This window comes from Furipterus horrens, unplaced genomic scaffold, assembly GCF_987537825.1.
Source record: "Furipterus horrens unplaced genomic scaffold, mFurHor1.1.pri manual_scaffold_5, whole genome shotgun sequence".
NCBI lineage: Eukaryota > Metazoa > Chordata > Mammalia > Chiroptera > Furipteridae > Furipterus > Furipterus horrens.
In genome coordinates, this window is record NW_028327175.1 from 40,291,587 (window position 1) to 40,308,749 (window position 17,163).

Genomic DNA, 17,163 nt, shown 5'->3' on the forward strand with positions numbered 1-17,163 from the left:
TACTAGTTCACCTTCAAACATAATGTTGCCTTTTCTTTTTCAGCTTCCATCCTTTCTGTGAAAATGAATAGTCTCTATTTAATTTGGAACTGTAGGAGATTTTGCTATGGATCTTTGACAGTTCAAATAATTTAACAGACTTTAATTTAATAGAGCAAGAGTGGATTCACAGAGGCCTCAAAAAATTTTTAAAGTATATGAAATTACTCTGTACTACCACTAAGTGGTGGAAAATATATATCTTTTAAAAACAAGAAAGAAAAGAAAAAGAAAAACTGGCCTAAATGTCTTCTGGCTGCTATCCACTGCCTGGTAAATTAGCCCATTGTCATCAGAGGGAGTGAGCCATAGTACCAGGTTCATCTTTCTCTGCTTTCTAAGTAAATAAATAAATCCCGCAGGCAGATAGGAAGGACACTACCTGCAAAGCCGTTGAAAACATCAGAAGCTGGCATAACACGTCCATTCTAACGGAAATAGGTTCTTTATTATTTAATCAGGACGGCTTCTGGGCGATTCATGAACCACTTATTGAATCACCGAGTTTAAGAAATCTGAAAAAAAATATTGGGAGTTGGTAAACACCATCCCCTGATGGATAGATAGCATGTAGTGTTTCAGAATGACATGAGAGACTTTTTACTATATTGGCATTTAAAGGCCACGGAATGATTTTCAGTTGAACAGAGTGAATAGTGAACCTATAAATCATAGAAAGCTCATTGTTAAAATCCACCATCATCTTTGGCCTATACAGTCACTAAGTACAGAAAGGTATGCATTTTGTTGGCTGGGCTGCAGTTCCTAAACAATTCATCTTTACAGATCTCTTTTTCTTGAGAGGAGAAACTGAAATAAAATGTTATGAGTCTTTTTGAGCCAACTATAAAACATAACTGTAACCTCAATCCCTGATCAAAATATCACTGGATTTGAAAAAATATCACACATAGCTGCTAAAGCAATTAAGTCTGCTGCATTAATAAAAAGGAACAAAGAAATTCAAGAAAGTTACTATTATGCCTTTGTGCTCCAGTGAACCGACTTTTTTAAAGGGCCTCGTGTTATAAAAACCTTTATTACTTGGTCAGATTATGATCAGCGTTGTTTAGTTTATTGTTAAAGAGTAAAGGAAACAGCCAACTTTTCCCCAAATCTCTATCCATTGTCTTTCACATCTTTCACAAATAGCTTTAATTATGTGAGTATCCCCATGAGATACACAACTGAAATATTTTATAAAATACAGGATAAATAAGCTCATTAGAACCCTGTCAACATTAATCATGCTTACACATATGAAATGCAAAGAGGCAATAAGGCTTAAATACAGAGATGATCCTAGCAAATGTGCTGTGCAATAGAAACAGGATAGAGGAACAAGAAGATGGAGCTTGAAGATAACAGAAGGAGGGAAGCCTTTCAGAATGCACAGGGATACTGAGCATGATATATAGTTTGTTTTTCTGGTGACAGACAATAAGATTCCATTGTAAAAACATGAGCCAAGTCAAGGGAGAAATTGCAGATCTGGCTTCATTTCTGGGGAGAGCAGATTTTCAACAATGTTTAAATTTAGGTAATATGATCTCATTAAAAACATCTTGGAAAATGACATTGCTAGTGGTTTGTGTTAAAAGCTACCAAAAGATGTCAAACAAATTCTCTGTGGTCTATCTTTATAGCCTTCACCCAGTTTTGGCACCAAATAAGCACATTGTTATAATTACCTATTACTAGGATTAAAAATTGTTAGGTTACGCAGAACTACCATCTGAAGTGAATTTCCAATTCCTTCAATTTCATTATTATATTAGTTAATTCAAAAAAGCCCATTTTAAACATTCATCTTTTGATCTTTGATTAAAGCATTATATTAGGTAACTTAAAATCTCTTGTTGAGGTTCCTTAAAAAATATGTAATTACAAATTTTTAGAATATGGTCAGGCCATTTGCAGATATAAACCAAAACTTTAATGAACAATGTTACCCTACAAAACATATATGAATGTTTTAAGAGTTACGCTATCATTATGTTAATGTGAACTCTGAAAAGACAATTTTTAAAAAGAATTTTTGTTGCTTGCTTGTGCTTTATGTATGACTCACTTTTTCACAGATTATTTAATCTCTTCTCCCCAAGAAAAAAATGGCACAAAATTGTTAAAGGTAATGATAGAGCTGTAAAGCTTAAAACCTTGATGTCATTTAAAAATAATAATATTTACCACTTAATGCATGTCTCTTAAGTGTTTCAAAACATTTTTGCATTATACATAATTAGATACATAACAACATGATGGTGTATGTGTTACTACCTGAACTTATTTAGGAAATGAGGTCAATGAAGATTATAAAGTAACATATCCAAAGTCACACAGAAAGTGAGACCTAAGTCTATTAGTTTCCAAAGTTCAATACTGAATCCCCATGGCAGGTGAATTATGGAAGAATATCTGCTTTCCCAAACATAGTTATACATTAGCTACTTTATATTCTTCACAGTTAAGTAACCAAACTCTTGGAATAAACATTCAAGGACCAACAAAGAAGGTCCCAAACTGTAGAAAATATGAGTCAATAAATTTTCAAAGACTAATTTTTATTTCTTAGGTGTTTGATTTTTTGTTGTTGCTGTTGTTTATCACTATTTGATACTATAGCAGTTTTACAGAACTCAAGTTCTTTTTCACCAACAAAATTAAATATATAATCGCTGAATTAAAGTTTGACATATGCTCTATTAAATTATGTAAGTCTACTTTTATGACATTGGTTCCCATTTATTGAACATTTCTAAGATTCACATCATCAACCCCACTTAAATCCTTGCTGCAGTTCCTCTATTCTATTCAGTAAGTTCTGTCTTAGCATGAAGGAAAAAGTTTGCCACAATGCAATATTAAAATACCTTGGGAACAGCCTGAAATATCACTGGGCCCTATAAAATTTAGTCATTACACAAAATTTGAAGTACTACATATTAGCCTTCTACCAATGGCTTACTTCTAGAGCAATTCATCATCACTCTCCAGAGATTACTTACTCTAGAAAGCTGGTGATATAGTCTCGACTGCAGGAAGACCAGGAAAAAGGATTGGTATTTGCAGTAATGTGAGCTGCCATAAGTTTTGCTGTTTCATGACCTCTCGTCCCACAAGAATTTCCAATTCCATCATGGTTCATACCAAAACTGTTTTAACAAGGAAGGAACATAAGAAACATAAAAGAAATAAGAAAAAATAAAACAAACAAACCCCCAATACATCCTTTATTTCCTTATTTGATCCTGTATTAGTCTTATCAACATATGCCTTCCACAGTAATAGACTAGATTCCCTGAGGAAACATAGGACTAAAGTTAAAGAGGCTAAGGAATAACTCAACGATATAATATATTCTAAATCTCTTTAAATTTATCATATAATATCAAATGATATTTCATATGATACCAGCTCTCTTTGAGCGGATACAAAATATATATTCATTTTCACTTCATAGAAGAGAGAAATAAATTTAGTAAAGATAAAAGGCCTATTAAAGATCATACAGTTAGGGTTGGAATTGTTAGGAGAACCTGCCTTTTGACATGCTCGAGTTCATACTACTTCACTATCCTGAATCAGAAGGGAATTATAGATGGTTATGATACATTGAGTTCCAGGTTATAGGTCAAGCATGGAAATTCTTTTCCTTAATAATATAGATAAATGAGAAATACATAGGTAATGTATGTTTGTATGTGTGTTTTCAAAACACATTTTGAAAGTCTTGATGTATTTAAGGATTACAAAGATAAAATGTTTCTTTACCAGCGCTTCCCTCTATTTTTTATAGCTTTTTTATTTTATTTTTATTTTTATGTGTTCTATGGCCATGCCTACTTCTATGAATGTGACTTAAAACTATATTTCAACAATAACCAAAAGTATTCTGTAAAGGATATACCCACTGCATATAAATAAATTTTATCATTTCATCACAAGTAGTCAGAAATTGTTTGAATATTACTAAAATATTTTATGTCTCCATTGCAACATTCTGATAAGTGCACCATGATATGTATGCAAGGAAATAAATGATTTGTGTGACAAAAGCATAAAATAGATGAGGGTGATTGCTGGAGGAAAATGTGGAAAGATAATAGAGAACACATAATTACAAGACAATAAATGAAGGTAAATATTAATATGTTTGGCAATGTAGAGACACTGAAGATTTGAAAGAACAACTACAGATTTCTGAGTAGGAAAATATGGTCGTAATCTGTATTTTAGACGGGTCATAATAATAATTTTGTAGTGGAGATGTGAGAATGGGAAGAGAATGGAGACAGGGAGAGCAGATGGAAGATCATTACCAATTGGAATATGGTGTGGATCTGAATTAGGGTACTGAATAGAGAGGTGGGATTAGATTTGAGATATGTGTAGAAAGCTGAATGAATTGGCCTTCATAAATACAATATAACAAAGCTATAATGAGAACATACAATATGTTCATATTGGGGGGAACAGAAAGGAGGAGCTAGCATTTCAGGCAGAGGAACTAACATAAGCGAAGGAAGAAAAATGTATGTAAATATCCTGAACCCTATATTAAAATACCACATAACCTTCCAAGAACACCAATATTTAGTTTTCTCACTTGATATCAACTCACTGGAGTCAACCTATCTGAATGATCTTCTAGGAATATGACGGTGGAGTTTACAGTTAATTGAGTTAGACATATACTCTGTCAAAACAATCAGCTACAAAGTTAGGTAAAAAGGCTCCTTTGTTCAAATTTTCAATTCAATAAACTTAATATTCTATATTTCTCTAAAAAGATGGTACTAATGTGTGAACTACTGTGATTCTTGACAAATGATGAGAGCTTGAAAAATAGTATTTCCTTTAGCAGCAGTCTCTTCAGCCTCTAGCATAGGTGTTCACAGGTGAGAGGGCTTTAAGAAAATCATCTTAGAGGTTCCCAACTTCCTTATGTACTCTTTTCTTTAAAAAAAAAAAAAACCTTAAGTTTCTCCTTTTGAAATCATATTTCTCCCACTTACAAAAGAAAACTTATCTTTCACCCATCCATAATTTTTACAATAGTTCATAGCCTTGGGGTATAAAAACATGGGTGTCAAGAAAAGAGAAATTGGAAACATTTGGTGTCAGTTTTGAGAAAGAGAATGATGTTAATAATTAAATAACATATCATGTAGTTTCTTGCTTTCATCAAATTTATATGAGTATATAATCAAATTAACAGCTGACAGGTTGTTAAAAATACTTTTTCATGACAAATTACCATAGTTATGTTTTGAAAAATAATTCAAAAGAATTGAGTGATATTTCTATAGTAAACTCCTTTCATCTCATCAACTTACTTATGTAAACAAAGCATTCATCATCTGCAGAAACAAAATAAAGAAACTGAACTGATGCTGAAATTCTGCCTCACTCTACAGGAATACGGAGATAAATGCAATAATTAAAAATACATCTAATTAAAAATACATCTTATAAAAATTTGCTTTTATATTTATTTATTAAAATTTGTAATAAATATTAGCCCCTCTGATCATTCATTAACTAATAATGATTGTTATCTAATGAACAAGTAATACAGAAAAAAATTTTTATGATTACAGAAAATTTTGAAATGTAATTGCTATTTACATATATTTTTGTTATGGAGACATTTGATATAATTAAACATACTTTTAAGCATAAAACATATTTAAATATACTAAAAATATTTAAATATACATTAGGGTAATATTCTGGGAGGGAGAGAAGAAGCAGACATATTGAGTTAAAGGAAGAAAAACGATAAAATTTTTGACTATAAAAGAAGAACAGGTCCATGTATTTTTTTTAAAAGCATAATAATAGTTACCAAATTGCTATGGCATTCAGAGTCAATTGGATATATTAAAAGGAGATATGTAACAATTTTGTTTTCACATGATAATATATATAGTACTCCAAAAATTATCTCCTTTGCAATTACTTAGACATAAAATAAAAAATGTTAGATATCAGCTGAAAAATACACAATAGAGCAAATAGTTTTAAAACGTTCTTTCAGAAGTATAAGAGGAAAATTTTTTTTTCCCTCCTGAAGAAACTCTACTGATGAAGAGTTTGGCAGTAAAAAAAAGTGAAATTCATTATTGATCAGAGAGAATAAGCAAGAGATCACTTTAAAACCATCATACCAGCAAAAATTAGAATGTTTCCTAGGACTAAGTGTTAGCAGTGATGTAGAGAAACTAGGATCTTAGTTCACAACATTTGTAGTGTGGTTAGGGCAGCTGGTCCAGAGAGCAATTCAGCAGTACTCAGTCAAATTAAACAGGCAGATAAATTATGACCCGGCAATCCTATTCTTGGATATATATCCCAGAAGTATTCCCAAAGGAAACATGTATGAAGATGTTTGTGACAGGATTATTTTAGCACAGAGTTAAAGACAATCTAGGTGTCTGTCACTGGGGAATAGATAAGTAAACTTCGGCAGATGCATACTATGGAATATAGTACTAAACAGAAGTTGGAAGCGGCAAACAAGAGAGGTGTCTACACATAAGTATGGGTGGATCTTTAAAACAGTGAAAAAATTAAGAAAAGGAGGAATGTCTATAACACTACATCATATATATAAACAAAAATTACATACACACTCACATACAACAAAAAGGCCAAGGAAATTTTCCAGAATAAAGACTAAAGAGACATAACTAAATGCAATGGAAACTGGATTGGGGGCGGGGGGGGGTGGTGGATTATAAAAGAACATTGCTGGGAAAATTGATAAAATTTGAATATGACTGTATATTGATGATAGAAGTACATCAATGTTAAATTTTCCAATTTGATAATTGTACTCTTGTTATATAAGAGATTATCTTTTCTCCTTAGGAAATGGATGCTGATATTTGAGGATAAGAGAAATGTCTACAGCTCACTCTAAAATTGTTTTTAACAAATTCATGTACATATACAGAAAGAGAGAAAGTAAATGTTACAAAATATTAACAATGGAATCTGAGTGAAGGGCACAAAGCAAATCTTTTTATTATATCAGTATTTCTATAATTTTGAAATCACTTCAAACTTATGTTAAAAATGAACACATACATGTACAAACAACATCCAATATTTTACAAGGATATGTATGGACTCAAATATACATACCAAAATTATCAGAGTAGTTATCTATGGTAGTGAACAAGTGAGAGTGGGAAATGAAAATATAGAAATAAATACATATATGTATACAGTAGTCCCTCTCTATATCATGGTTCACTTATCGCAGCCTCACAGTATCACAGGATTTTTAAAAATATTATATTTAATTATTTATCGCAGATTTTTCGCTATATCGTGAGATTTTGTGGTACTGTATACATATGTTGTTAAAGTTACGTAGGTTTAAGAGTGTAGAACATGTTTAAGAACATAAGTAGTGTTTATAAAAGTGTGGAAAGGTTAATAAGGGAGTGGAAAAGGTTAATAAGGGACTGGGAATGTTTTATAAGTGTGTGGGAAGGGTTTATAAAGCCTTCAAATATATATAAATACTAAAATAAATGTAAGGTTCCTACTTCGTGCATTTTCACCTATCGCGGGGGGGGGGGGGTATCTAGAATGTAATACCCGCGACAAGTGAGGGAATACTGTATATTAAATCAGAAGGCTTCTTACTGGGACTGATAATGATATTGCACCAAGAACTAAAATTCAATGGATAGATAGACAGATAAATGTAAAATAAGCTCAACTCTCTGCTCTTAAGTTTTAAAAAGTATTTTTCTTAAGGAAAAGAACAATAACAAAAGAGAGTTTGGTGAACCTGGGGCCCACTCTTGATGAGTGAACAGCAGTAACAAGAGAACACACCCATGGCTGGTTTTATGGGTTAATAAAACGTTTCAGATTCTATAAAGGTAATGATTCTCACTCGTGGAGGGTTTTGAAAACAGTGAGAGAGAAAGGTGAGGAGGGAAGTTAGGAGAGACAGTCTTCTGTGGGTCTCTTGTGATTCCCCACTTTACACTGGGGATGCCAAGTCTGCTAGGCTTGCTCTTCACCCAGGCCGTCTCTCAGGATTACTTTAAGAAATGAGGTAATCTTGCCCCTGGATAGAGAGCAGGTTTATTTACTGCAGTATTCCCCCCCTTATCTGTGGTTTCAGTTATATTAAAGAGAAAATTCCAGGAATAAGCAATTCATAAGTTTTAAATTCGGAGTACTGTGATGAAATCTCGCACCATCATGCTCTGTCCCACCCTGGACTTGGATAAAACCTTTGTGCAGCATATCCACGCTGTATGTGCTATCCACCAATTAATAAGTTAATATCCATCTTGGTTACTAGATTGACTATGTATCATGATATTATGGCATTGCTTGTGTTCAAGTAACCCATATTTTATTGTTATAATTGTTCTATTTTAGTGTTACTTATTATTTCACAGTGTCTAATTTATAAATTAAAACTTTATCATAAGTATGTATATAAGTACGCATGTACGTATGTATGTATGTATCAAAAAACATACTATATATAGGGTGTGGTATTATCCAGAGTTTCAAGCATCCATTGGGGGCCCTGGAATACAGCCCCTGCAGACAAGGGAGGGACTACTGTACTTGCTATAAAAGAGGTAGATTCCGCAAACTCGATCTTTCTCAGTTTTGATGAAAACCCACTGCATGTGCAGCATTCATTTGGGCCATATATTGTGCTGTCCCTGTGGGATTTGGGGCCAAGAGGAACCAAAATAAATAGGCTGATGCTTATGCTGCTTGCTGTGGCATTAAGTATAAAATTCTTTGTCTCTGACCTAAGAATATCATATATTTTTATAGCATCCATGCAACAGTAATAGGCTAACTTAGCTTATCAGTAAGGGTAAAATCAAATTTCAAATCCAATCAGAGAAAATGACAGCTGATTAGGATAACATACCCAAATAAGAAAAGCTAAGCAATCTTTAAATCAAAGTATTTCATATTAGTCTTAATTCTTCAGAAAATAAAGCCCAAATTCTCAATAATATTTATGAAAACAAAGTAAACTTTTTATATGTTGAAGATTTTCAACTAAACCTCTCAGTGGATATAAGTAAAAGACACTTGCCATTTCTTATATATTAGTATTTCTGTTTCTATCTCAAAAGTGACACTTCTTATTTCTGCATTTTTCATTAAAAGGATTTCCCCTTTTCCTCTAGATACCATGCAAAAGCAATAAGAAAAAAACCCATAAAACACAATATCATAATGTATGCGAAAGGATGACTGAATATGTAAAAATCAAACAAATGCAGAAAGACACAGAGGATAACAACAATAACTGATGTTCCAAGCTAAAAGGACCACAGTATGTTTCTGCAAGGTTCAGTACAATGCTCTGAGGGGCACACCAACAATACCTTCTTATGAAAAATTGGAAGAAGGGTGCCAACTTCTGGAATACACTCCAGTGTTCTAGTTATCAGAAGAGTAGATGGGGCTAACTGTAGGAAGTGTATTTGTGAGAAAGCAATCTGTCAGTGAGGAAAAGTAAGAAACTCTACCCGGGACTTCCGGCCAAGATGGAGGCTTAGACGGACACGCTAAGTCTCCCTCTACAACTAGAGAGGAATACAACTACTTCAAAACAAAGGATAACTAGAAATTCCAGAAAATAAAACTACACGGAAGCCCAACATATGAAGTTATAAACCAGCGGTGCCATTCGGGCAGGTAAGAGTTAAAGAGGGCAAAGCTGTTTGCGGAGCGGCGGGGCAGCGAAAAATCCCGGAGGCAGTCAAGCCCCTGGCAGTGCGCGACCCAAGCGCTGGGGAGAGCGGCCACCGCATCGCCTTGAACAGTGAGGCCCAGGGGGGCGGGAGGACGGATCCCGGTCTCCTAGCTGAATAACTGTGTGAATCCATTTTGGACCCCCGCCCCCAAAGAAAGAAAGCACCACAGGGCTGCGAAATAGGTCGCAGACAGGCGCCGGTCGCTGACTTGTGACGCCAAACGGCGCCGGTCGCTGGGTCATTACGAGTACACAGGCACTGCCCCCGACAGCCGGCCCAAGAAAACAAAAAGCATCTGTCAAAATGAGGCAGACAACTATAGAAATCCTGGTGACACAGCTCACCAGGCAGCAGATAGAGAACCTGACAGATGAACAGATAAGAAACCTGTCAGAGGCTCAGTTCTGGGCCATTGTTATCAGGTGGCTTACAGAATTCACAAAAGAGCAGGAAAAAGATAAGAAAGAAGCAAAAAACTTTCATAATGAAAGGAACAAAACCGCATACGAGACAGATGGTGAGGAAAAAAAATCCAGAGTTCATTTCAACAAACTGGAATATGGAGAAGGAACAAGCAGTCAACCAATGCAGCGAGAGGAAATGGAAAGCAACAATGAGAGGATCAGAAACCTCTGGGACAGCTATAAAAGGCCCAACATAAGAATCATTGGTTTGCCAGAGAATGAGGAAGATGAACTAGAACTTGAAAAATTGAGTGAAAATATAATAAAGGAGAACTTCCCAGACTTGGGGAAGGGAATAGACTTGCAGGTCCAGGAAGCAAGGAGAGTTCCCAAGAGACTGGATCCAGGGAGAACCACTCCAAGACACATTATAATCAAAATGTCAAAAATTAAAGATAAAGAGAGAATCTTAAAAGCAGCAAGAGAGAAGAAAAGAATTATGTACAAAGGGGTCCCAATTAGACTATCAGCAGACTTCTCAAGGGAAACCCTACAGGCAAGAAGGGACTGGCAAGAAATATTCAAAGTAATGAAAATCCAAAACCTACAACCACGAATACTCTATCCAGCGAAATTGTCATTCAGAATAGAAGGACAGAGAAAGTGTTTCCAGGACAAAATAAAACTGAAAGAGTTCATTAGATCCAAACCACTGTTATATGAGATGTTAAAGGGACTGGTTTAAAAAACAGAAGCTAAGGAGATGAAACAAAGGCAAACTAAACAGGCAACGAGAGTGGAAAAGGAACTGTGGGTACGGGAAGCATATTGGGGGGAGGTCAACAGGGAGGGGGAATGGGGAAAGGGAGGGAGATGATATAGGAATTGGGGATCAAGGTAGGAGGGAATGGAATAGACGGAGAGAGGTTGGGAGGAACTGTATGCACAACTAATGGACATAATCTAAAAGGGGGGGACAACTGGAGGGAGGGGGGCCACCGGGTGGAGGGGAGCAGAGGGAGGGGAAATTGGCACAAATGTAATATTTTAATCAATAAAACACATTAAATCTGAAAAAAAAATAAATAAAATAAAATAAAATAAAATAAAAAAAAAAAAAAAAAAAAAAGAAACTCTACCCGACTTGCAGTTTTATAAAGAAATACAGGGTTAAGATTTCCAGACATGGTAAAGCTAAAGGAGTTCATCATCATCAAGACATTATTATATAAAATGCTAAAGGGATTTATTTTTTAAAAAGAAGAAGATCAACACTATGAACATTAAAATGACAACAAACTCATAACTATCAACAAGAGTATCTAGGCCAAAGTGGGACTTCTGGCCAAGATAGAGGTGTAGACAGACACACTGCATCTCCCTCCACAATTAAGAAGGAACACAACTACCTCAAAACCAGAGACGACCAGAAGTTCCAAAAAATCAAACTGCGTGAAAGTCCAACAAACAAAGATATAAAGAAGAAATACTGATCCAGATAGGTAGGAGGGGCAGAGCTGGGGTGGAGAGGATGCAGTGTGGTGGCTGCAGCAGTGGTGGCAGCAGCAGGCTGGCAGAAAGCACAGTTACACATTTTAAAAAGTCAGGAGGAACACCTGGGGAGCTTTCCCACCTCCTGACCAGACTGCACAGCTCACAGTCTCAGTGCCAGGGAAAATCAAGCCTCATTGCTTCTGACTTTGCAAACCAGTGGGGGTTGGGGCGGAGGCAGAAACTGCCAGTCTTTCAGCAGAGTCCACTTGTTTAAAGGGCCCCCATGGTCCGAGAATGTCCGCAGAACTACCCACTGTGGGAATGACAGCCAGGGCAACAGACAGTGAGGTGCCAGCCCCATACCAAAGTGGGAGAAGTGCCTGAAAAAGGGGCAAGTGCTGAGCAAGTGGCATTGTTCCCGCTCAGACTCCCCCACATATAGCACAACAACGTAGTGAAACTTGTCACCCTGTATTGACAAATACCTAAGGCTCCGCCCCTTACAAAGTAACAGGTTTGACAGCTCTACCTAAGACACAGAGGCGAACACAGGAGCTTGTCAAGTTGAGGAGACAAAAGAGTATGGCCCAAAAGGGGAAATGTATCAAGGTTCCAGTGGGAGAACTAAGCGATGAGGAGATAGCCAATCTAACAAATGAGGGCAGAGCCAATCTAACAGACGCAAAGTTCAAAATACTGGTGATAAAGATGCTTACAGACTTGACAGATATCCTTAACTATGGCAAATGCATAAGAGAAGAAGTGAGGGCTATGCTAAATGAAACGAAGGAAAATCCACACAAAACCAGTGGTGAAGGGAAGGAAACTGGGGTTCAAATCAATAACTTGGATCATAAGACAGAAAAAAAAGTCACCCAGTACAGAATGAAGAAACAAGAATTGAAAAAAATGAAGAGAGGCTTAGGAACTTCTGGAACAACTTTAAACGTGCAAAAATCCAAACCATAGGGGTGCCAGAAGGAGAAAAGGAAGAGCAAGAAATTGAAAACCTATGTGAGAAAATAATGAAGGAAAACTCCCCAAATTTGGTGAAGGAAATAGACATACAAGGCCAGGAAGCACAGAGTCCCAAACAAGCTAGACCCAAAAAGGACCACACCAAGACACATCATAATTAAAATGCCAAAGGTTAAAGATAAAGAGAGAATCTTAAAAGCAGCAAGAGAAAAGCAGAAAGTTACCTACAAAGGGATGCCTATAAGACTTTCAACTGATTTCTCAAAAGAAACTTTGCAGGCAAGAAGAGACTGGCAAGAAGTATTCAAGATGATGAAAAGCAAGGACTTAAACCAAGATTACTCTATCCAGCAAAGCTATCATTTGGAATGGAAGGACAGAGAAAGTGCATCCCAGACAAGGTAAAGCTTAAGAAACTCATCATCACCAAACTATTATTATATGAAATGTCAAAGGGACTTACTTAAAAAAAAGAAGATCAAAATTATGAACATTAAAATGACAACAAACTCACAACTATCAACAACTGAATCTAAAAAATAAAAACAAAACCCAACTAAGCAAACCAGATTAGGAACAGAATCTTAGGTATGGGGATCATTTGGAGGGTTATCAGCTGGGAGGGGAAAGAGAGAGAAATGGGTAAATGGTGTAGGGATTAAGAAGCATAATTGGTTGGTACAGAATAGACAGGGGGAAGTTAAGGATAATATAGGAAAGGGTGAAGCCAAAGAACTTTTATGCACAACCCATGGACAGGAACTAAGGGCGGTAGGATTCCTGGAGGGAAGAAAGGTACCGGGCAGAGGAGAGCAAAGGAGGAAAAATTGCGATACTGTAACAACATAATCAATAAAATATACTTTTAAAAAAAGAGTATCTAAAAAAATAAAAACAAAAACAAACTAAGCAAACAACCAGAATAGGAATAGAATCATAAGTATGGGGATCATTTGGAGGGTTATCAGCTGGGAGGGGGAGGGGGAAGAAATGGGGAAATGGTGTAGGGATTAAGAAGCATAATTGATTGGTACAAAATAGACAGGGGGAAATCAAGAATAATATAGCAAAGAGTGTAGCCAAGGAACTTACATGCATGACCCATGGACATGAACTAAATAAGGAGGGTGGGATTGCTGGAGGGAAGGGGGTTACTGGGCAGAGGGAAGCAAAGGGAAAAGAAATTAGGACAACTGTAACAGCATAATCAATAAAACACACTTAAGAAAAAGAAATACGGGGTTAAAACATTTGAATCACATACAATACTGTTTATCATTAATAAATTCTTACTGAGAAAGTAGCTCTGGCCCCTAACTAACATGAACTTCTATAAGTAACTTATCCAGAAAAAATCAAACTCATTCAAAGACATCTGATTCAAAAGAAACAAGAAATATATCTACAAATATGTTAAATTAAAACACACACACGAAAATGCAGATAGAATATGGACACAGCAGAAAAACAATATTGCTACAGAAAAGATAAAAATTAGACACACTAATCTAAACAAACTAATGAAGCTATCATTTTATAAAAACAAGAATTTCATATAGAGATATGAGCAATCAGGGGAGATGCGGCAAGACAAGAGATGAAAACATGAACTGTCAGGAAATAAGTGAAGGAAAAAGATAGAGCCATCACAGGAAAAAGGGCATGTTGAGGTAGCAAATGAATAAAATTAAGCAACTGCTAAAAAATTTCTCATAGGGGTGACAAAAGCAAACAAAATTACAATGGATAAAGAGTTTAAAAGGATCAAAGTAAAGGAATCCAACATAAAAATATCATTGTCCCCAAAGAAAAGAAGTAACATAATAAAACGGAAAGAAAAGTCATTTAAAAAATTCATGAAAATTTTCAAGAAATAAAAATGGCTAAAATCTGATTAAAGTACACCAGACTGCGTCCTAGGAAAAACTGGTATAGAATGAATCCACACTGAGGCGCATCCTAGTAAAACTTGCCGGACTTCAAAAATAAGATATATTTGGGCAATTTGGGCAAAAGAACAAACTATCTAATAGTAAAACAGTCAAATTAGTCTCAGATTTTCTTCATGTTGACATTTAACACCAGCACATCATGGAGTAATGCCTAGCAAGAATCTTGCATTCAGCCAAACTGAGAATAAAATCCTTGAATAAGAATTCAAACAATAGAGATCTTATAAATCATTCTTACAAAAAATGCTACAAGATAAACTTCAGCTTTGTTTAAAAACAGTGTAAGATTTTGATGGTTTATTAACACTATTTGAGTATTATAGAAGGCAATGCTATAACACAAATGAAACTGGTCACCAGTCCAATTAACTCCCTTTTCATAATTCTTAATTATATTTTGTTTGTTGCTTTGTTTTTATAAGGTTAATTTTAGTCTCTTACATAATATATATGCTATATCATATATACTCGATAGAATAATACATATATTTACGTTTTAAAAAATAATTATAAAGCAAACTTTCTTGTTATCTCTACCAAATTTAAGAAATAGGACATTTTCAAGATCAAAGATGGCGGAGGAGTAAGTGGAAGCTACACTAACCTCCTCCCAGGAACCAGTCTGGATTTACAACTTGATTTTGGAGAAATCGTCTGGAATAACCAACCGAACACTAGCTGGAGAGAAGTCTTATAACCACAGAGAGATAGAAAAGGCCACTACATCACAACGTGACCAGTAGGGAATGCGGAGACTCGGAAGGGCTGGCTGGGCTCCCACGGGTGGCAGCTGAAGGTACTGAGAAACAGCTCAGCAGCCGGGGGCTCCCCCTGAGAAGGGCGGGGTCTAAACCCCCAGCTGGGCTTCCCAGCCTACAGCAACGGAGTGGAAAGTAAAATAGTATCCAGCTGTGAAAAGCAAAAAGGAATAGGGTTTCTTGCTAGCCGGAGAGAAACAGCGGGAGGAAAAGAGCTCTTAAGTGGATCACATATGAAAATATTTTGGCCCCCACTTACCCTGGGCTCAGGCAGAGGGAAGGCAGAGAGGACTGGAGACACTTGGGGAGAGTTTGGCATGGTGTCTTTAGGGAGAACTGGGGGAGCAGCCAACCAGGTCCCAGTGCTGACTCATCCCCAGTACTGCGGGTAGACCATTCCCCTCCAAGTGGCATCAGCCTGAAGGGAAGCAAAAGCCCTGCCTACAGGAATTAAGCTGCCACACCCACGGTCCTTAAGCCTGACGGCTAATCACAGATTGAATAGATTAACAACTAAAGAAGACAGACAAAGGCAGTAGATCCCTGGAAGTCTCCAACAGGCTGCCTAGGCCCAGACTGGTACAGTATCTGACACCACCAAGGGCAGATCCAAGAAGTGCAGATCATTCTAAGAAACACCAACAAACAACAGGAGTCACAAAAAATGGGGAGACAGAGAAAAAAACCCCCATCGAAAGGAAATGTAGAATCCCCAGAAAGAGTGCTAAATGAAATAGAGGGGAGCAAACTATCAGATATGGAAATCAAAACATGGATTATGGAGAAGCTCAATGAGCTCAGCGGAAACTACAAAAACTCCAGGGAAACTACAGGGAACTCCAGAAAAACTACAAGGAACTTACGGAGAATTACACCAGCATGAAAAAGGACATAGAAGCTATCAATAAGAGCCAGGAGCAAATGAAGAATATGATCTCTGAATTGAAGAACACAGTAGAAGGAATTAAAAGCAGGCTAGAGGAAGCAGAAGATCGGATCAACAAACTGGAGGACAATGTAGACAAAAACTCCCAGACAGTGCCACAAAATCAAAAAAGACCGAACAAGACTAAAGAGGTTCTAAGACAGCTGCAGGACAACATGAAATGTAATAATATCCGTATCATAGGAATTCCAGAAGGAGAAGAATAAGAGCAAGGCTAGAAGACCTCTTTGGAAAACTAATGACAGAAAACTTCCCCAACAGGAGAGAAAGAGTCACGCAAGTCTAGGAAGCACAGAGGGTCCCAATGAAGATAAACCCTAACAGGCCCACTTCAAGAAACATCATAATTAAAATGGCAACATTCAAAGACAAAGAGAGAATCCTAAAAGCAGCAAGAGAGAAACAACTAATAACATACAAGGGAGCTCCAATAAGGCTATCATCAAATTTCTCAGCAGAAACACTACAAGCCAGAAGGGAATGGCAAAAAATATTCCAAGCAATGAAAAATAAAGGCCTACAACCAAGAATACTCTACCTAGCAAGGCTCTCATTCAAAATGGAAGGTGAAATAAGGAGTTTCCAAGACAAAAGAAGGCGAAAAGAATACATCTCCACCAAACCAGCATTGCAAGAGATGCTAAAGGGTCTGCTTTAAGATGAAGAAACAGAGAGAGACAGAGAGGAACACAAGTACAAAGGGGGAAAATGACAATGAATAAGTACTTATCAGTAATAATCTTAAATGTAAATGGATTAAATGCTCCAATCAAAAGACATAGGGTAGCTGAATGGATTAGAAAGCATGACCCACATATATGCTGT

At 36.3% G+C, this 17,163-nt stretch overlaps 1 protein-coding gene across 2 annotated transcripts in view; it reads right to left on the bottom strand.

The window, feature by feature from the left end:
• Positions 1 to 17,163, bottom strand: part of ADAMTS6 (ADAM metallopeptidase with thrombospondin type 1 motif 6) — a 247,161-nt gene that overhangs the window by 113,218 nt on the left and 116,780 nt on the right. For both annotated transcript variants that reach the window (XM_090276311.1, XM_090276313.1), the window contains exon 10: positions 3,048 to 3,194. In XM_090276311.1, coding sequence (XP_090132437.1) covers positions 3,048 to 3,194 — 147 coding nt within the window. The remainder of the gene's footprint in view (positions 1 to 3,047; positions 3,195 to 17,163) is intronic.